This window comes from Panthera leo, chromosome A2 (assembly GCF_018350215.1).
Source record: "Panthera leo isolate Ple1 chromosome A2, P.leo_Ple1_pat1.1, whole genome shotgun sequence".
Classification (NCBI taxonomy): Eukaryota; Metazoa; Chordata; class Mammalia; order Carnivora; family Felidae; genus Panthera; species Panthera leo.
Genome location: NC_056680.1, coordinates 25,881,445 through 25,902,523, shown reverse-complemented (window position 1 = coordinate 25,902,523; position 21,079 = coordinate 25,881,445). Strand labels below are relative to the sequence as shown.

Here is a 21,079-nt window from a genome sequence, read left to right as displayed (position 1 = left end):
GGCTGTTGGGGGATGAGGTGACACTTACTTTCCTCGTTTTTGAACACGTGAACTTTCCGCGATCACAAGGCATTAGCTCTTTCTAATAAGTGATTCTGTGTGGACACTGCAGCAATGAGGCTTTCCCCACATTCTCATGTGACGACTGTGCCTCTGCCCAGGAAGAACCCGCCACCCGCCAATGACTGGCTCAGAAGGCAAGGTAAGTAGACATGGGACAAGTTCGGAAAGAGGGGAAATGCAGTGTGGGAGAAACGGCCCCCTCTCCAGATCACACCATGAGCTTCATCTGAAGACTCTATAGATATTCCGTGCCACAGGATCTGTCCAACAATATAGTGTGTGCCAGCCTCTGGGCAGAGGACCCTCAGAATCTGCACTCACAGTGACGTCTCTTTATAGAAGGAACCCCAGGCCACATTCAGACAGACTGAAGTGTCCGTTTACACAGTTCACGGCCAAAGGGCTGAATGTGGCCCACCCACCCAGTCTCCACTCTCATTTTAGGGATGGAAGGGAAGAACTAACTTTGGGAGGATGCCATAAGGCTGACACTTTTGAAATACTTCCAAATATTGGCATCAGCAGGGTCAGTTCTCTCACTGACCTGACTCTATTCGACAGAGAGTAAATTCAAATCTAAAAGCTTATTTATCTTCCCCCCCCATGTGACACAGTAAAGCTATTTTCATTCAGAAGAACAAAAAGGTGGCAGGTAAGCAGATTTTTTTTCCTCAGGTGGGGCTCTGTGAAAACAGTATTAAAAATATAAATAAATACAATACTTACTTACTTAAAAGCAGTCACCCATAGAGGATTTAGTATGTTCTACCACACCCGGATGTGGTTTCTAGTGGCGCCCACCGCCCTGACCCCTAAACAACTCATACTCACCTGGGATTTTCAGGTTCAGGTCACAGATGCTTCCGACAGTGGCGACAGACGGGGCCCGACTGGTACGGGTGATGCTCTCCTTGACTCTTCCCTCTCCGCTGATCTTCACGGTAAACGGGCTCCCTGCAAGAACCAAGAAGACCCTTGTGAGCAGCCCAGATAGGCTGAGGCACAGCATTTACAGAAAACCTAGGTGTTGGACGGGGAGGGCAGAGGGGACCAGACTCACCAGGCACGTGCTCATCAGCAAACTTGGTGGAGACGATGTAAACCCCAGGCACAGTGGGGAAGTAGGAGACCTTGCAGGTGCCATCTTCCAGGTCCTCTGTCTGGATGTCCACTTTGCTGGGGCCTTCCACAGCCAAGGATATACCACCATAACCTGCAACACCGTGGCCCAGAGCTGATGGGACTGCAACTCACTGGGGGTGGGGGAGCTCCATGCATGCAGCAAGGACATCAGGCTCTGGAAATGCAAACCGCTATTTCCAGATGTCAGAAAGACAGTAATGTAGGCAGCCCCAGACAGAGGAGCAGGTTAAAAGCTCTGAGAAATCCTGTAGTGAAAAACCCTGCTGAGCATGGCTTTGACCATAGAACTCTTTTCTCAATGATATCCATTTAATTTTTTAATTTTTTTTAGAGACAGAGAGTGAGCAAGCAAGGGAGAGGGGTGGGTAGTGAGGAGAGAGGAAGCAAGAGAGCGAGAGAGAACTTAAACAGGCTCCATGTTCAGAGCCTGACATGGGGGCTCGAGCCCATGACCCTGGGATCATGACCTGAGCTGAAACTAAGCGTCTGACGCTCAACTGGCTCAGCCACCTGCAGCCTCTCAAGGGTATCTATTAATATCCCACAGAGCACCTGTCCCACAGAAGCCACTGGGAAAGCCACTCTGGCCACACGCCTCCAAGAACGGCATGTATTAATCACCGGCTGTAGGCCTGACAATTTGAATTTTTAAACTGCTCCCAAGGTGCCTCAGATGTCCAGCCAGGGAACCATTAAGACAGCAGATCTGAAGGTTTAACAACCTGAAGAATCAACAAGGAGCATCAACTCACCAGGACCAGAAAGTCTCTAGCCCTCTCCCGTGGGACTGTGACTTTGTCTAGAAGTCACCAATGTGACCATCACTCAAGAAGGCAGAAAATGAAGACACTGTCATGTGGCATAGTTTGGAGAGGGCCAACCAAATTCAAACCATTTTAAAGAGGGTACAGGAAGAGATTCCATATTTCCATGAAAGCATCCCTCAGCTGACACAATCTTGGCCAGCTGGACCAACCTCCTTTGCTTGGGCTGAGTCGAGGAGACCCTGGAAAAGCTGCAGAGAATGGCGGGAGTACACATAATGACAGAGATCTGTGAACTGTTTTGACTCTGGATTCAAATGCCAGAAGCAGATGGGCTGTTAACTCTTAGAAGCCTGTTTCTTCATCTAGAAAACGCATATAATTCCCACTTCACTGAGGCTCATGGGACTTAAATGATAACGCACATATAAGGACCTACATACAGTTAGAGAGATGCTAAGAAAGAAAAGGAAGATGGTAGGATGGAAAAACGAAAAGAAGCAAAAAGATCATTCCCGTGAGCTCTGGGCCTTTTCCTGGGAGCATCCCCACATACCCGCATCCCTTGTGTCCACGATGAATTCAGACATTTCAAAAGTCCGGCCCTCTGACAGGCCACGGCCATAGACTTTGGCTCTGCGTGCGTCACCGATCTCAGACTGGACCACCATGATGGACACAGGGCTGTTGGCCACGTGGCTGCCGTTCTTCTTGATGCTGACCAGGTGTTCACCCACCTCCCGGGGGATGAAGGAGATGCCTGTACCAGAGCAAAGCTTCGGGTTTGTAAGGTGGGAGAACAGGATGAAGGAGAGGAGGGGGGAGGGAGACACACTCACAAGAAGGGAAGCAGGACTTCCCTCCTGACTCGCCAGCATCCAAGAGCGTGGTCGACATCGCCATGCAGAATCTCACTCAGACTGTTATCACGTGTGACCCAGAAGGTTTATCACCTCATACTCTAATGTGCTACCAATTGCCCAGGACCGGACTGGGGCAATGCCCATCTCCCACCCAGCTCCAGTCAGGAAGGTGGCCTGGGCTCACCGATGTGGTTGTTGGGCAGCCTCTTCAGGAGACAGGGCTCGTCACGGCCAGATGGGGCCTTAATGCTGGCCGTCAGGGTGCTGAGGTCGGTCTCGCTGATGTCAAGCAGGAAGTCAGCAGCAGAGCCCAGCTTTACCTGAGAGCACCGTCTGCTGTCATCTGGGAAACAGCCCCCCCCAAATGCGGCTCTTGTTACATGTGGGTCTCCCCAGCTCTCTGGAGCCCTCATTCCACATGCCATTTACAGATGATCAGGTGAGAATTAATTACCCAAAGTTAATTGAAAATACCTGTCTTGAACAATAAGCAGACCTAACCAACAATGAATGATTGCTAATTATGTCTGGTTAAAGGGAACTGGCAGGCACTGGAAATTTGAGTCTTCTCAGACCACTTTTTAAAGGAGTCTTTGCCAGTGGGCGGCACCTGTCACCTGTCTGCCATTGTCTTGGGCATTCCTCAGGTGAGCACTCATCATCTTCTACACAATACTGCTGACTGCTTAATAGGTCTAAACAACTTAGGGATATCCTTAGGGATAGGAACCTCATTTTTCCTATCTCCTTTTTAAATGTTTTTTAAAATATTTTTTTAATGTTTGTTATATTTATTTTTGAGAGAGAGACAGAGAGAGAGAGAGAGAGAGAGAGCAGGGGAAGGGCAGAGAGAGAGAGGGAGACACAGAATCTGAAGCAGGCTCCAGGCTCTGAGCTGTCAGCCCAGAGCCCAATGCAGGGCTCAAACTCACAAACCGTGAGATCATGACCTGAGCCGAAGTCGGAAGCTTAACTGACTGAGCCACCCAGGTGCCCCCTCATATCTCCTTTTTAACCCACTGATAGTGTGATATGAACACAGCCAGCACAACAGACATTAGGAGTGTGGGCTTTGAATCAGATAATGTGTATCTGAATCCCAGAATACCCATGTCCGAATTTGGCTAAGCCACTGTCTCTCCAAGCGTCAGTTTTTCCATCTGTAAAATGGAGAGAAAATCTATCTAGTAGTGATGCTGAAGGGCATCTTTGGGTCCATGTAGCCATGTAATAGGTATCTGAATGCCTCTATCTGAGGGCCTGCTATTTGCAGGCTGCAGTCAGACTGGCACAAAAAAAGTGCCCTCCGAATGGCACTGCTTGGTTTTCCTTGGATTACCGGGTAAGGGAGGAATTAGGCCAACCCAACGGTGACTTTACACCCCAATTCCTCCCTAAGGAGTCTGTGTGAAACCTCCATGTAGAGGCCTAGCCTCCTGTTGCTGGTCTGATGGGGAGAGAGGCTGTTAGGGCAGCTGTACTTCCCCATACCTCCAGGAAGCCCCTCGGCAAGCCAGGTGACCTTACCTGTGATCTTGGCCGTGAAGGGGCTGCCAGGGATGTGCTTGTCATTGTACTTGACCAGGATGCTATAGTCACCTGGCAGGGTGGGCAGGTAGGTCACTGTGCATGTCCCATCTTTGTTGTCAATGCAGCTGATTTCGGCCTTTGAAGGTCCCTCGATAGCCAAGTCTAGGCCCCCTGTGGATGGGAGGAAGGAAGGAGAACCTTTAGGGAGACAGATTCCTTGTTTCAACAGGGATCATACCTCATCCAGGGCAGTCCCCATGTGAGGAACAACAGATTGACACACGCCACAGGAGCCAGAGGCCAGGGGCACGTCAGAACAAAGCAGTTCACGTGGTAAAATTGTCCACTGGAAAGACACTCCACCATCTGATTTCTTCACTACAAATGACCCCGAAGTTCTCTCTATTCTTAAGGATACTTGGGATGTGAAAGGAATAGCATCCTACACACCAATCATGCGTATGGGAGAGTCACACACACACAGCCCTGTTGGTTGGGCACTGGATGCCATCCTGAAAATCCCTGGGCGGGCGCCTGGCTGGCTCAGTCGGTGCAGCATGTGACTCTTGATCTAAGGGGTGTTGAGTTTGAGCCCTGCATCAGGTGTTGAGATTACTTAAATATAAAATCTTAAAAAAAAAAAAAAAAAGAATCACAAATTTAGAAGTCTCCACGATGACAATGGTCATAGGCATAGAGCTTTATCTGGAATGGGCGGTAACACATGTAGTCAGTCCGCTTGATATTTGTACATGTGCAAGATAGAACAAATGCAAAACCATCATTTTCCCAAAACATGCTTCAATTTCAGGCAAGTCACATAACACATTTCATATAATCAATATGATTTCGATCAGAACACAGAGGACTTCAGAAGTTCTGTTTTGGGTAAGACAGAGCAGCTGTACATAAGACATTTATGAAAAACGGGGCACCTGGGTGGCTCAGTTGGTTAAGCGTCCGAGTCTTGATTTTGGCTCAGGTCATGATTTCACAGTTCGTGAGGTTGAGCCCCATGGTGGGCTCCACACTAAGAGCAAGGAGCCTGCTTGGGATTCTCTCTCTCTCCACCTCCTCTCTGCCCCTCCCCTGCTCCTTAATGCTCTCTCTCTCTCCTCCCAAAAACAAACAAACAAACAAAGAAACAAACAAACAAAAGCTACCCTGGAAATGTGTCCACCTAACTCTCCAAATGGATGGCCAGAAGCATAAAACCACATAACCACACGGTACCTTCTCCTGCATCCTCGGTGACGATGGTGAAGGTGGCAGTTTTGTTGGCCACTCCATACACCAGGCCTGGACCGTATGCAGAAACACTCCCACTGTTCGGGTAGTTCACGTAGAACTGGAGCGGGCTCTCTGGGTTTGCAAAGAACACAAAATTGAGGGGGACTCATGGAGGGACAAATGCATAGCTTGGACAACCAGTGTCTTAACATTCACCTAATAGCAAGCAAGGCTGGTATCTCCTACACAGAGGTAGAAATTGAAAGGAAACTCCAGGGGCACCTGGGTGGCTCAGTTGGTTAAGCATCCGACTTTGGCTCAGGTCATGATCTCATAGTTCATGAGTTTGAGTCCCGTGTCGTGCTCTGTGCTGACAGCTCAGAGCCTGGAGCCTGCTTCAAATTCTGTCTCCCTCTCTCTCTCTGCCCCTCCCTCACTCTCACTCTGTCTCTCAAAGATAAATAAACATTAAAAAAAAATTAAAAAAAAAAAAAAAAGGAGACTCCAGTAGAGTTCACCATGCTGGGACACCCAACAGGTCTATTCGCTGCCTTTTTTTCAATCACTGCACAAGAAAAACAATCCCAAGGTTGCTCCAGTCTAGAGGGGGGCCCAAGCAGGGCAGTGCAGCTCAACTTAACCAATAAGGAGGAAACATCTGGCCATGTGGAAAAATGACCCACTACTGGAGGGAACACAACTGGAAAGGTCTTTTGGGAAGGCCATTTACCATGCTTTCAAAATATAAGGCCCCATGAGGCCCCTAGGAATGTATCCCTAGAAATCTTTCTCCCCACCCTGCTCCCAGTTCTGTACAAGGACTTCATTTCCACAGTGCCCAGATCCAAATTAGGAAAAGGCTGCAGTGTCCAACAATAGGGGGTCAGTTAAATAAACATTGGTCTACTTGTGCAGTTCATTAAAAACAATGAGGAATGGGGCGCCTGGGTGGCTTAGTCAGTTAAGTGTCCAACTCTTGATTTCAGATCAGGTCATGATCCCAGGGTCATGGGATTGAGTCCCATGTTGGGCTCTGTGCTGACAACACAGAGCCTGCTTAGGATTCCCTCTCTCCTTCTCTCTGCCCCTCCCCCATGGATGTGTGTGCATGAGCGGGCTCTCTCTCTCTCACAAAAATAAACATTAAAAAAAACCAAACAATGAGGGAGATCTGTGTATATTATACTTGAGAGATTATAATGTGTCTCATTATAAAGAGGAAAAGGAAGGGCGCCTGGGTGGTTCAGTTGGTTAAGTATCCGACTCTTGATTTCAGCTTAGGTCATGAACCCAGGGTCATGGGATCAAATCTTGTGTAGGGCTTGTGCTGAGTTCCTGCTTCAGATTCTCTCTCTCTCTTTCTCTCTCTCTCTCTCTCTCTCTCTCTCTCCCCCTCTGCCTCTGCCTCTATCCCCTGGTCATGCTCTCTCATACTCTCTAAAAATAAAAATAAAAAAGAGAAAAAGGCAAGTTGCTATATAATATTAATGCCATTATCTCATTTCCTTGGAAGAACAAATTTATGTATGCATGTAGGTAGGCACAGAGAGAAACATCTGGAAAGATACACACCCCAGCAGTGGAAGTAGAAGGGAATGGGAGAAGACATTTTTTACTTTCTCTACATCTGCATCTTTAGAATATTTAGATAAAAGTAGATAATATGTTTTCACTTTAAACAAACATTATGCACACATGCATGCATGAACCACAACAAACATATCAAGCTAGGAAAAATATTTGTTAACTTCTATCACAAAGGGCTAATCTCTCCAATATTTAATTTGCTCTCAGAAACTGTTATGACAAAGCCAATACAGAATATTGGCCAATGGCCAAATGGAAAAACCTGGCCAAGGAAATAAGTGCTCAGTTCACAGAAAAATACAAATAGTCCTTAAACATAAAGAAAGTTGCTCACTCTCATTCACAAGGGAGATACAAATAAAGCAACACCAAAATACTGGTTTTTGAACTGTCAGTGTGGCCAAGATCCAAAAATCTGACAGCCTATTATTCCATTGGCAAACTGGTGGAAAAGCAGGTGCTGGTCTACATTGCTGGTGGGTGTCTGAATTGGGGGAGCCCCACTGAAGGGCAATTTGGCAAGATCGATCAAAATGATAGATGTCTATACCTGTGTCCAGCAATTCCTACCCTGGGAACTAAATCTCACAGATATACCTTCATGAGAGTGAAATGATGGAATAAAGGCCATTCATTGCAGCCTGACTAGCGACAGCAAAAGGGAGAGAAGAACCTGAATGTTCTCCAACGGGGGGAAAGGTGAAATCTATCACGGTTTATCCAAATGGTGCGACATGCTCTATCATTAGGACATGCAAAACTCTCCTGGATATACAGTTAGACTGGAAAGGGCAAGGTCAGAGCCATGTGTAGTGTATGCTACTATTTATGCATAAGTGGGAAAGGGCTTAAGAATCTATATTTCCTGGGGCATCTGGGTGGCTCAGTCAGTTAAACGTCCAACTCTTGATTTCGGCTCAGGTCATGATCTCATGGGTCCTGAGTTCAGGCCCTGCACCAGGCTCTGTGCTGACTGTGCAGAGCCTGCTAGGGATTCAATCTCTCTTTCCCTCCCCCACTTGTGCTCTCTCTCTCTCTCAAGATAAATAAATAACACTAAAAAAAATTTAGGGGCACCTGGGTGGCTTAGTTGGTTGAGCATCCGACTTTAGCTGTCATGATTTCATGGTTCGGGGGTTCGAGCCCCGTGTCAGGCTCTGTGCTGACAGCTTGCTCAGAGCTTGGAGCCTGCTTTGGATTCTGTGTCTCCTTCTCTCTCTGACCCTCCCCCACTTACACTCTCTGTCTCTCAAAAATAAATAGATGTTAAAAAAATTTTTTTTGAAAAGAATCTGTATTTCCCATTTGTTTATAGAGTCTTAAAAATGTTCTGATATCCAACATAAAAAATTAACAGTAGTCAGGTTCAAGGAGAGGTCAGGTGGCGATACGGGTGGGAAGGAAACTTTTCCCCACATCATTTTTTTTTTTTTTTTTTAAAGTTTATTTATTTGGAGAGAGAGAGAGAGAGAGAGAGAGAAGTGGGGGGGGGGGGGCAGAGAGAGAGGGAGACACAGAATCTGAAACAGGCTCCAGGCCCTGAGCGGTCAGCACAGAGCCCGACGCGGGGCTCGAACTCACGGACCGTGAGATCATGACCTGAGCCGAAGTCGGACGCTTAACCGACCGAGCCACCCAGGCGCCCCTCCCCACATCATTTTTTAAACCATGTGGAGATGTTGCCTACTCAAAATATTAAATTTAAAAATAGAGAACCATTTGAACAATTTAAAAAAAAAACAAGAATAACACTGTGCTGGTTGATGGACACAAAATCTGAGCTGAATTTCCTTGTCAAGGGAAATTAACAGAGAAGGGAAATTACGTGAACATAAAGCAGCTTGTTCTCTCTCCCGCCCCCAAACCCCACACTCCATAGGGCTCTGTAGGCCAGGCTGGAAAGTCCCTTCGTGCGCCTCACATTTTTCTCCCAGCTCACCCTGTGGCCACACTCGGCATAGTGACAAAGACAATCATGAAGCTAAGGGCCTGAACTGTGACCCAGGATGCTTAGCTGCATTGTCCCTTCTGGAGAGTGGCTGGATCTGCTGGGGACACGGGCTGTTTGATTTCACAGGGACACCGACACTGCCTTCCCGATCCTGCCACTGAGAACTGTTTCCCACACAGCAGCCAACTGAACGTCTCTGCAAACCTCCCAGACATTCAGGCCCAAGTCTTGTTGTCCTGCGGGGAGTGCTGGCCAAGGTGCCGAGCCTGACTCACCAGGGATGTGGCTGCCCATGTATTTGATGTGCATCTCATGCAGCCCGACTTCAGTGGGGGCGTATCTGACGGTGACTGTGCCGTCCTTGTTGTCCACAATCTCAGGCGTGGCCGTCTTCCCAGAAGGCATGTGGACCTCTCCTGTTAGAGCACAGGAAGAGAGAGCCATGAGCCCACCAGCGGCTTCCCCCAGAGAGGCTGAGCACAAAGGCCCAGGTGGCCTTCAGAGGCAAGAGCACTCACTGCTGCCTGAAGCATCCAAGATCCACAATGGGAAAACAGAGACACGTTTGCCTTTATTTTGTTCCCTTTTTCTTCTACAAATGCAGCAGGCAACTCAAGTAAAGAGTTTTTTACTTTTGTTCTGACAAATGAGAAGCTCACACAAGACTAGAAAAGACCACAAGGCCAGGAGAATTAGCAGAGTATCAACTCAAAGAGAACGAGGCATTAAAAGGAGGCTAGAAGAGAAAGAAACTCTTGTACAATAGGCTTCAGTGTCAATGTCATATCTGGAAAGGTGCAAGAATAAGAGAAGGCAGGAAAAAAGGAGGGACAGGAACCCGACAGTTGTAATCTCAGGGGCTCATGGACTGATGATCCCCCCACAGCAAGAAACAGGGGTGCTAGGTTCAGGACCCCAGGTGTCGGGGACAGGTGGAACCACCTCCCAGGCACCCTTCTGGAAAGCTAGTGCAAGCCAGTGAGAACAAAGCGGCTTTCATGACAGTGCTTACCGGTGATTTCTCCTTTTCTGACGGCAAATGGAATGACCAAGTCGAAAGGCTTAAAGCCCAGGCCGTTCATGTCACTCACTGGGACATAGGCCTCCTCGGTTACCTAAAAACAGGAAGCAGTGGTCACTGGGTAAAGTGGACAACCGTGTGGGCCAATGAAACAGCAGAGGGCAGAGAGCAACTGGGAATTTTGCAAGCTAGTGCAGCCGGGGTGTGGGGACGTGGCTGCCCGTACAGGACGGGCTTAGTCTAGCTGCCCCCAGGGCCAGAGCAGGACCTGAAGGACTGGAGAAGTCATGCTGACCAATTGCTAAAAATCACTAGGCAGTTTGCTTGTAAAATTCCCAGCAGTGCTCACGGGACAGTGGAAAAGTAAGAGACAGCAATGTCTGTGAGTCCCAAGAGGCTCCACCTGGAAAGGTTTAGTTGCTTGTGGCCTGGAAAAGAAGGTGCGTTTTAAGTGGCAGAAAGTAGCAGCGGGCGGCTTTCCCCCTGAACAGAAACCAAATGTGCTAGTGGCAGCTGAGAGTCAGCAGGAGGGCTTGAGGATGGCCCGTCTTTCTCTGAACCGCGGAGACAGGCTACACCGAGCGTGATCACAGACATGACGGCTGGAGATTCGTGGAGCGCATACGATGACATGGGTGGGTCTCATTACAGAGGAAGCGGGGATCATTGTGACGGACTGATCAGTGGGGGACAAACCAATGACCAGGACACCCAGAGGGCTGAAGCAATCCCCAGAAGCAGGCTGCAGCTTTTCTGAAATGAAGGCTGAGTAAACACAGAAACGCAAAAAGGAGAAAAAAAAAAAAGTGTACCCAGGGCCTGAATCCGGGGGAACATGCATTTACCGGTGCCTCCTCCACGGCCTCGACTTCCCCATCTGTGGCCTGGTCAGTGGCAAATGGAGATTAGTTGGGAATCACATTGAAGGGACATTGCTACTTAGATGCTACAACCTGAGGCTGGCTTCCTCCCCATCTGCTCCGTCTTGCACAGCAGGGAGCCACTCCCTCCAGCAGGAGCCTACATTCTTTCTCCCCTTGTGGAGAGCGAGTGGGATCCTTTCTTCAAAGGTCAAATCCACATGCCCTTTGAACCCACGATCCCACCTCTATGAAGCAGGCCTATCGACATGCTAGCAGGCAAGTCCACAGGTAAATGATGTATGCAAGGCGTTTTACCACAGCTGTTGATGGTCATGAGAACATGACCTAACCTAAAATGTCCAACTGGCAGGGAGTCAGGTAAGTAAATTATGTAAACCTGTACACCTGAAGAAGCTACCAAGTCTGATGAATTAATGTGGAAGGGTACGTATGACACCCTGAGGGATGGAAGCAAGTTGCAAAGCAATGTGTATGATGTGACCCCACGCATGAAGTTGATGTGTGTGTTGTGCAAATGGGAAAAATGAACACTAGTCACTTTCGTGGCATGAAACTGGAAAAGTGGTCTTCTGTTATTTGGTAAGGGTCCATGGTCTTAATGTGTTAAAAGTCTTTATAAGCTCATTTTTGCTTCAAACCACAGACTTCATGTTCCAATCGACCTGATAAAGGAGGGATCGTCTTCTACCACAGTCAACACTGAACTGGAAGGCCACCCCCTGGAGGAAGGCCTACACGCCTGCATTTACTCCTTTGTATTTTGGCATCTGTGGAAAGGGGACTTCATTTAGAAAGGCTTCAATTTTTGAAACAGCCCTCTCCCCATCTTCTAGGGCTCTCTTGTAGCTTGGGGCCATGCAGGGGCAAATTGGCCAGGAGAACGATCTTTCAATGGCCACGCTATGGCCTTCAATCCATTCTCAACAGTGATGAGCAGATAAGCTGGCTTCATGATGTATTTAACTGAACCAGCCTGCTGGGCCTCCCTGATACATGAGCTGTGAAGGCAGTATTGTGTGTTCATGTCCTTTTGGCCACAAGTCTGTAGAGAGAGGCAGGGAATCCACATACAAAGAAAGTCTATCTAGGTAAGGCTGGAAAAAGCTTGGAACAGGAGAATAAAGACCCAAACCAGGTACTGTGGGTGACTGCCCTTTTCTGCCTAGCTCATTGCACCAGCAAGGCCCGGGGACCACTCTTCCATGATGCCTATATATTCTAACTCACCAGATAAAACCCGCTACAGACTAAAACGGATTCTTAAAACTGTAACTGGGGCCCTTCTCTGGAAATAAGGATATAAACTCTCTAGCTGCATTTCTTTTCACCCTTTTCTATTGAAGGAGAAAAACACTCCCAAATGAACAGGCTCAAAGTTGACAAGGGCTTACATCCTTGAGACAAAAAGGAGCCTCCAGATTCTTGGCAGAATGTTTACAGATAAACAAATATCTATGGAAAGGGGGAAAAAGGGCTACAATAGATTACAGACTGTTTGGATGGGAGGCGTGGCCTTCTCTTTGGAATGTAGTCTCTTCTCTATCACTACATAAAGTGAAATCGTGAGAAGGGGCTTCGCAGGCTGTGTGGGGCCAAGTCACAGAGGCCTTATAAGAACTTTGTGGTTGAGCACCGCTGTTGCCCGTGGCATCAAAGGACACTGTGTAAGGGGAGACACACAGCACCTGATGGCTGTCCACAGCAGGCACTCTGGGCTCAGTGAACTTGAGCCTGAGCCTTGTTCCTATACCTCACCTGCAAAAGGGCCAACAATGCTTGGTTTTCTGAAGGTCAAATGAGATTTCTAATATTTTCTTGGCTGAAGAACCTTCATAATCAGAGGAAGGTCCAAAAGTCACTCGCTGAAAATTAAAGAACCTCACCATTCTCTGGCCCAGAGGCCCACATAATGGTTTCCCTTTGCACCAGGTGTTACTATTCAAAAGACATGCTATTTCCCGCACCTATGCAAAATCTGAATCTTTCCAAAACAAAACTGGAGGTACTTTGTGTCCTGGGATACAAGTCAAGTCTGCAGACATAACGGCATCAGGAACCTCTCTCCTCAAGGCCATGGAGATGAGGGAGGAGGAAGGAGGAAGAATAAGCAGAATAAAAAATGTGATGTTTTACTTACAAACATTTTTTGTCAAAGTGTATCTTTCTGAGCTGGGCTTAGGCCAGGATATTGCTTAAGACCCTTAGCATGACAGATACTTTGGTGGCCAATAAGGTTTCTTAAAAACTCTTAGAGCCAAGGGTCTCTGGATTTCTAGAGATTATTCTAGGACTCTATAAGGTCATGACTGCTTAAGAAAAATTTTTTGAAGAAAAAAAAGTGGAAGGGGATGTTCTAGCCAGGATTTAACGAATGGCAGCTGTTACTATTTCTATCCTAGCAGAGTGCTCTAGGGAAGGAATTTTCCTTACCATGACAGTGAAGGGGCTGTTGGGAATATCAACGCCGCCAAAGCGCACATAGATCACATAGGTGCCTGGCTTGGCGGCCGTGTAGAAGATGTCGTAGGTGCCATCCTCGTTCTCGATGACATCAGCCTCAGCCTCGGTGCCGTCTGGGGTCAGAACCGTGCAGGTCACTTTCCCCTTCCCAGCAGTCTTGGCATCAACCACAAAGCCCACTTCCTCGCCGGTTTTCACAGTGGAGGCGATTCCAGGACCTGTAGAAAAGTTCAGGGGAAGAAAATGGAAGCTCTAGCTGTAGACAAGGGCCCTGGAGGCCCGAGAACAAATCTCATATTCATGTGGGTGATTCAAGGTTCAAGCATTCAAGGGTATGGGGATGACAGTCAACTTCCCTAAACAAATATATACTGGGCATTTTCTTAAGGGCAAGGTACACACCAAAGTGATCCAAACACGGTCCCTGCTCTCGAGATGTTCCTAACCTAACCTAACAGGCAGGCAGATGTAGGCCAGGCACCAGGAATGACAGCTCAATGTATTGTGGAAACGTGGAGGAGGAGCTAAGTACAGAAAAAATTATCAATTGTTCTTCAGAGAGGAGTCCTGTAGTACATCTCTATAAATAAAGTCCTAAGAATGTATATCCCAGGGTTGCCACATTGACAAAGGGCTTTTTGAGATAAGGGGAATGGCTGAATTCTGAAGGACAGGTACTCTTGGCTAGGGGAGACATAGAACCTCTGTCCCCAAACCATGACTAGTCTCTATCTGTCTGACTCGTGGCACCCCTTCATACAGGATCCACATATCAGGAAGTGTAGAAAAGTGAGCTAAAAGCACACTGGCAAAACAATTTAAAAAACCCTCCAAGTGTGTAGAAGCAACAGGGAATGCTAAGAACACGTTGCTCAGACAGTGAGTAGTAGAAGGAAGCCTGGGGCCAGTTTGTGGAAGGCCTTGAATGACAGAGAACTGTGGCCTCCGAGAGCCCCCAGGCTGAGAATATTCTGCTCAGGATTCCGCCCCAGCAAAGGAGGGAATAGGGCCTGGAAAGCAGGGAGTAAGTCCACACCCAGTATCATAACTCCCACAGGTTAGCAAAGGCAATCTAGTCGTACCTGGCACAGCACAGACCTAAGAGGTGGCAAATTGGACTGGCCAGTGTTTCAAAATTTCTCAATTTTTGAGCTCAAAATTGCCAAGTTGAGGAGTTTACAACTTGCTCTAAAAGCCAAAAATTTTTACCCATTCAGAACAAGAGAAGATAGGAGAGAAATAGAACACATCCATGGTGGACCTATGTGTGATGTAAAGAGAAGCAAATCTGTTTCATCTCAGAGATGGGGATTCATGTTGAGGAATCTGGTGCAGTAGAATCAGAGTAGCAAGAGCTGTTCTTAGAAATGGAAGGGCCCATGACGGTCTTCATGTCTTAGAAACTGAAGGAAGTATGATGCTCAAATGTATTCCTGGAGACATTCTGAGAGATACAGGCACAGTCTCCAGTGCTAAGGAAAAAACCTAGATCCTTGAACGCGTTTCTCTAACGCTGACCCGAAATGCTCTTGAATAAATCTTGAATAATTAAACCATCGACTCATGAAAGGGAGGCACACATGTGCAGCTTTTCATGGGAGCCACTATCTCTCAACCAAAGCGCCCACTTCAAAAGTAACATAATAATAGCTTCCATGCGCCTGGCACCGTGCTAAGCATTGTTCGTGCCTGACCTCATCTGACCTTTGCAATAACCCTGCAAAACGATCTCTGATCCTGAGAAGAGTTTCTTGAATTCAAATGTTCTCAGCAAGATCTTCTATCTGAGTCTGACTGAAGCTCAGGGTGGTTGAGCAACCTGCCCTAATCACGTAGCTATTAAGTGGTAGAGACGGGCTAGCCCTTGGCTTTCTGATTCCAAAGCCCACACTCCTGACCTTGACCTGCACTCACCTGTGGCCAGACACTTGCTGGCATCTCCTGTCTGTGTGGCCCGGATGCGGTAGGGAGACAATGGGATGTCATCCCCCCCATAGGTGACCCCAATCATATAGCGTCCGGTCTTGTCAGGGATATAGGTGACAGCATACGTGCCATCTTTATTGTCGTGGACAGTGGCTCTTTTGGGCTTTCCCTCTTGGTCCTGGGAATCACAGAGAAATGCTATTTAAGATGCTGTCATCAAGATGTAGAAACCATTCATGGGAAACCGAAACACATTCTGCTCATTGATTTACACCCCTCTTCAGGAAGAGACAGAATTACTGGCTTAATACAATCTTTTTGGGGGGTGGGGCTAGGGAGAAGAAAGAGTCACAGATCTCTTTAACACCATATGGACATGGTCAATGTTTAGGAATTTTTCGGTCAAGTGAACATGTAGTGATTGAGCTCCGGATCCACTAAAATACAGGGAGACAAGAGGGCTCCTGCACTTGCACCACCACATCCACTCTCTCCCTTTTGTCTTTAGTAAAAGGTGCCCAATTCTTGGCTGGGTGGACTGCTCCCACCTCCTAGCATCCTCTGCTACCAGGTATGGCCATGTGACTTGTGACAAAGTTCCAATAAATGCGAGAGAAGTGGAAGTACACAGAGCTGCTTGAAGTGGCTCATTGACTCGAAAGTCCCCTTTTCCCCTGCTGCTCCTCTTCCTCCTTCCAGCTTGCCATGTGCATCAGAGGGCCCGTGGTCCACGAGGAGGCCTCCAGAAGAAGCCACAGTCAGGACACAGGAGCAGAGAGATGGAGCCTGCTTCTCTGCGGAGCCATATAGCACCCAGGTGGCTTGCCTCCCGGCTTGTTTAAACAGAGGGAATAATCCCATGTTTAAGCCACTCTTGTTTGCCGGGTATATTGTGATACGCAGCAAAGCTTAGTCCTAACTAATCCGATGAGTAATTGAAAACATTTTAAAAGAAAAACAGAGGAACAGATATAATAGAGATCAAAATACATGAGATTCATCCACACGTGGTATTTGGAGCTACCCCTTCAGACCTCTCAGGCAAGCATGTTTGTTCTCTGGCACAATTACTGACTCTCTGGTTGGAAAAAAAAAACAAAAAACTGTCAAACACTTGCATCAGGCCAGAAATTGGTTATTAAAACCTTATTCTTATCCCTGGCCAGGAAATCAGGTCTTTATTAATAAAGTTGGACCCTAGAAGAGAACTCAAAGTTACCGTTATCTGAACAGCAAGCAGGCCTTCCCCGGCATCTCTGGCATCGATTGCAAACTCCACAGGCAGACTGGCAGGCACACCATAGGAGCTGAGGCCAGGGCCACTGGCAGTCACTTTGCTGGCATCATATGTGGGAAGGACCTTGACCTTAAAGGGACTTGAAAGACACACACACACATCCCCAGTCAGTGTGGATACCATCAACCATCAACCCCTGCTACATCTTTATCTCCCTTACACAGAGACTGGGCTTGAAATGAGGGATTTCTATAGCAGATAAGATAGTGGGTGCCTTAAGTACCTTAGACCCAGCAGAAATTTACAACCATGTAACCATCATATGACAGACTGGCTTTCCCTGAGTGCATTCCATGCGATACACATTAATCCCCAAGTTGATTTGGGAGACAAGGTTAACTCACTGTTGTTATGCTAAGAAAATGGTTACCAAAATGGGAAGGGAATATTGGAATTAAGAGACAATACTGGAACAAATAATTAGAATAATAAAATTAATATTCTATCATCTTCTTTTCTATTTTTAGAATGCTTTAGATGGTGAATTACCTATTAACAAAGTAATACATAAATATAATATATAAATTATGTATTTCTATATACCTAGAGCTATATGTATATTAGGGGTATGGGCAAAATTTTTTCATCTTAAGGAGTAGAAAAAGAAACCTTCAGAGGCTGTTTGGAGAGTGGAAGAATGTAGGAAACATTTCATATTAATATGACTGAGGAATAGGTTTCTATCCAACACCCTCTGGGAATGCTATTGCCAACCAAATCCTCAAAAGAAGTAAAAAAGTAAAAAAAAAGTAAAGAAGTCAAAAAGTAAAAATCTTTGTCCTAATCAGAAAACTACTTGCAAGGCCACCAGAAAGAAGACTTTGATGAATTAATGCATTCCTTGTTTCTTCAAAGATTCCCAACTCCTTAATTTTAGCTTGTCTTTAAATTAAAGATGGCTGAAAAGAACAAAGTAGGAGGAAACAGGATGCTAAGAAAGGAGCAGACACAAATATCAAGGCTAGTGTATTGATATACCTGTGCAGAGCATGCAGGTTCTCGGTGATACCTGCTGATCTGATGGGTGGATGGATGGGTGGATAGATGGCTGGGTGGGTGAGTGGGTGTGTGGATGGATGGATGGATGGATGGATGGATGGATGGATGGATGGATAGATGGATGGACGGTTGAGTGGATGGATGGGTAGATGGGTAGATAGACCAGTGGGTGGGTGGATAGGTGGATGGACAGATGGATAAATGAATGGATGAGTGGATCACCAAGGCAGTGCTGGTCAATCCTGCAGAGGAGTAGGCTTCAGGCTGGTTTGGACCCTCTTCTGTAAGTGTCAGGAGCTTACCTACGAGGGATCTCTTCATCAGCGTATTTAACCGAGACCATGTAAGGCCCCTCCTGGGATGGGGTGTAGGTCACTGTGTGTGTGCCATCCCCATTGTCCACTATGTTCACCGGCTCCACCAGGCCTGAGAACAGAAATGATAAGTCTGAGGAACTGCTTGGACTCTCCTTCACTCCACCCTGGGCTGAGTTTGAAACAGAATCACATTCATCCCAAACCAATCACATTGGTTTCCACTGATGAGTAACATTAAGGCAGGGAGGCCATAATCAGAGGCCTGAGAAATCACAGGAGACAGGATCCCCAATTCATGGTTGCAGAAATGACCCCAAGAGACACCTTCAGCTTTCTGTTGGCTAAAGTACACTCAGTCAGCCCTTGAGTATAATTAAGGAGACTGCCCGTGCTTGTGCAAAGATGCATGTTGCAGACATGCTCTACCCTTTCAAGCTGGTTAGGCATGCTTGGGATGTGGCAATTTTACTGTATAGCTGAGGAAGGGCCAAAGAGTCCACAATTCTGAACAGAAAAATTAACCAATGGGCTGGCCAGTCAAGACTTATGGCCACCTTTGATCAAAGACCAGTATGGCGCCGGCAGGATGGGCATAGGTGCAGGACAGGTGAGGGTGTCAATCTCATGGGGTGAGGGGACCTTCAAAGTGATGTCTACAGGGGATGGTTAGAGACTATGTTAAAACATAATCAAGGCATGCATTGCGTTGGTAGATTCCAGATCCCAGTTCTGAACGTGAGCATCAAGGATGGGTTAACGGCAGAGTAGGTTAAGCAAAGCATGGTCTACTCAGTAAGCAAAGCAGAGGAGGCAGGAGCAAGGCAATGTGAAGGATGAAGCCAGCAAGAGGCATTCAGGTCACATAAATTAGAGCAGCAGGCAATAGGAAAATGCAAACCTGTCTCCGTAAAGTCACCCTTCGGGTCACCTTTAAAGAACTCTGAAATGGCTTTCAAGGGGCTGCGCCATGACTGGGAATCCACCTCATCAACTAAAATTAAAAGGCTGTTACTTCAGAGTCCTCCATAATAATATAATAGAGGTAGATATCTAAGTAAAGCACCCCCCTCCTCTCTCCCTCTCTCTCTCTCTCTCTCTCTCTCTCTCACACACACACACACACACACACACACACACACACACACACACAGGTCATACAAGCTCAGTAACTATTAGAATCAGATTCCAGCCCCATGACCTCATTTCCCTCAAACCACGTCTGCCCTGAGCTTCAAAGGGCATAACCTCCTGCTGAACCCCATTAAGGAGAAAGTTCCTCTTCAAAGAAGGAAGCCCCCAATTGCCATTTCTGTGAAGCCAAGAACACATCACTGGGGAAAAATCCAGATAATTTAAGAAATTAAGCAGAGAATGGCACACTTTAAATGCTAGAAGAGGAAATGTGATCGTCTACCAAATAAGGTAAACTTCAATGCACTTCAGGGCTTTGTCCCAAAATGGCCTGCTAGCCTTACTGAACCCCAGTGTTCCAGGCTGCCAACAGGGCAGGCCAAACTGGCAACAAAGGCCATTTCCCAAGAGACCCTCTCCCTCCAGGAAGTTGGGACAATGACAAAGCCATGTGTCACATGGGAGGAGTAGCTGTCATTTCCAGAAATTTGGAGTGTGTTCCACATGGGCACAAAGGCACCTCGAAGAAAATTATCACCTCCAACCCCATTGCCCACCCAAATTCTAGACCAACCCCAGTCACCTCACAAATGCTGAAATGTGTAACCAAGCAGTTTTAACAGTATTACATGGGAGAGCCCAAAGACTACTTGCTTCATCTCACTACTTAAGAAAAATAAAAATTTAAAAAGATATTTAGAGGGGCTCATGGGTGGCTCAGTCAGTTAAGTGTCCGACTGGCTCAGGTCATGATCTCACGGTTTGTGGGTTCGAGCCTCGCATTGGGCTCTGTGCTGACAGCTCAGAGCCTGGAGCCTGCTTCTGATTCTGTGTCTCCCTCTCTCTGCCCCTCCCCTGGGGCTCATGGTCTGTCTCTCTCTCTCTCTCAAAAAAAATAAATAAAAAGCATCAAAAAAAATTTTTTTTAATTTAAAAAGACACTCAGAGCCATATTATTAAATAGGGGAAAGACCACTAGAGAAAGAAGAGGTCTGCCTGCTTAGTAAGCAGGAGCTTCTCCTGTTTAGAGTATGGAGCAATAAAACAATTTAAGAAATTTAATTTTAAGTTCATGACCAAACTCAAAAGTAAAGTGCCTGCTGTGGCTCACGGCTGCCCCCATCTGGGGCAGGTGAATGTCAGCAGTGGGGCAGGATGCATATTCACCTCGTGGGCCCAGGACCCTCACTTCCAGTGGGGCCAGGCCGGCCTTGCTGCTGTCCACTGTGAAAGACTGCAAGATGCGAGCTCGGACACCGGAGCCCAGTCCGGGGCCAGCAATCTTGACCTTGCTAGGATCCACGACATCTTTCACTGGAACTCTGAAGGGACTGCCTGGAAAACAAGTCACAGGATTCTGAGCACGGGAGCCTTGCCTTGTGTGCACCCAGAATCACACTGCTGCTCTGCATGGGCCCTTGGTGGTTTGGACCTTAGTCAGTTCCCCCCACCTTGCTGTGTGTGCACCCATGTGCATCCACTCCATGCAGACACTGTGCCAGGTGCTGGGCCCAGAGTGGCTAATGGCCCTTGAGGAACCCACAATGTAGAAGGGCGAGGCACACAAGGCACTGTACTATCACATAACATGTTAAGGGCATGGACAAGCCCTGGTGGGGCACTTAGAAGGCAATGAGTCCAGTCTTCAGGAGGCCAGGGGAAGCTTTCCAGTGACGTTGAAGCTGAGACATGAGAGTGAACAGATAGCATCCAGGGAAGCAGATGGAGAGGGGTTTTAAGCTGTGATGGGCATATGCAGAGGACTGGAGGTGAGGGGAAAGACAGGCTATTGAGGAAAATGAAGGAAGACAGCTGAGTGGTGGAAGAAAGAAGTGGAAAGGGCTATAGAGGCAGGGAGGCCTTTTGGCCCACATTCAATATTCTCTCCCCAAACAGCTCCCGAGGGCTTCCTG

The 21,079-nt window shown here is 47.2% G+C and overlaps 1 protein-coding gene across 4 annotated transcripts in view; it reads right to left on the bottom strand.

Annotated features, from left to right (window-relative positions):
• Nucleotides 1–21,079, bottom strand: part of FLNB (filamin B) — a 142,604-nt gene that overhangs the window by 19,537 nt on the left and 101,988 nt on the right. The window contains exons 25-39 of one of the 4 annotated variants that reach the window (XM_042929780.1): nt 20,334–20,501; nt 18,934–19,026; nt 18,021–18,144; nt 16,642–16,798; nt 15,411–15,600; nt 13,467–13,714; nt 10,965–11,036; nt 10,144–10,246; nt 9,407–9,547; nt 5,597–5,725; nt 4,361–4,534; nt 3,018–3,176; nt 2,527–2,730; nt 1,124–1,276; nt 895–1,017 (exon numbers count right to left, since the gene is read on the bottom strand). In XM_042929780.1, the coding sequence (XP_042785714.1) occupies nt 895–1,017; nt 1,124–1,276; nt 2,527–2,730; nt 3,018–3,176; nt 4,361–4,534; nt 5,597–5,725; nt 9,407–9,547; nt 10,144–10,246; nt 10,965–11,036; nt 13,467–13,714; nt 15,411–15,600; nt 16,642–16,798; nt 18,021–18,144; nt 18,934–19,026; nt 20,334–20,501 (2,238 nt within the window). The remainder of the gene's footprint in view (nt 1–894; nt 1,018–1,123; nt 1,277–2,526; nt 2,731–3,017; nt 3,177–4,360; nt 4,535–5,596; nt 5,726–9,406; nt 9,548–10,143; nt 10,247–10,964; nt 11,037–13,466; nt 13,715–15,410; nt 15,601–16,641; nt 16,799–18,020; nt 18,145–18,933; nt 19,027–20,333; nt 20,502–21,079) is intronic. The other 3 variants (XM_042929781.1, XM_042929782.1, XM_042929783.1) reach the window with 3 other exon arrangements.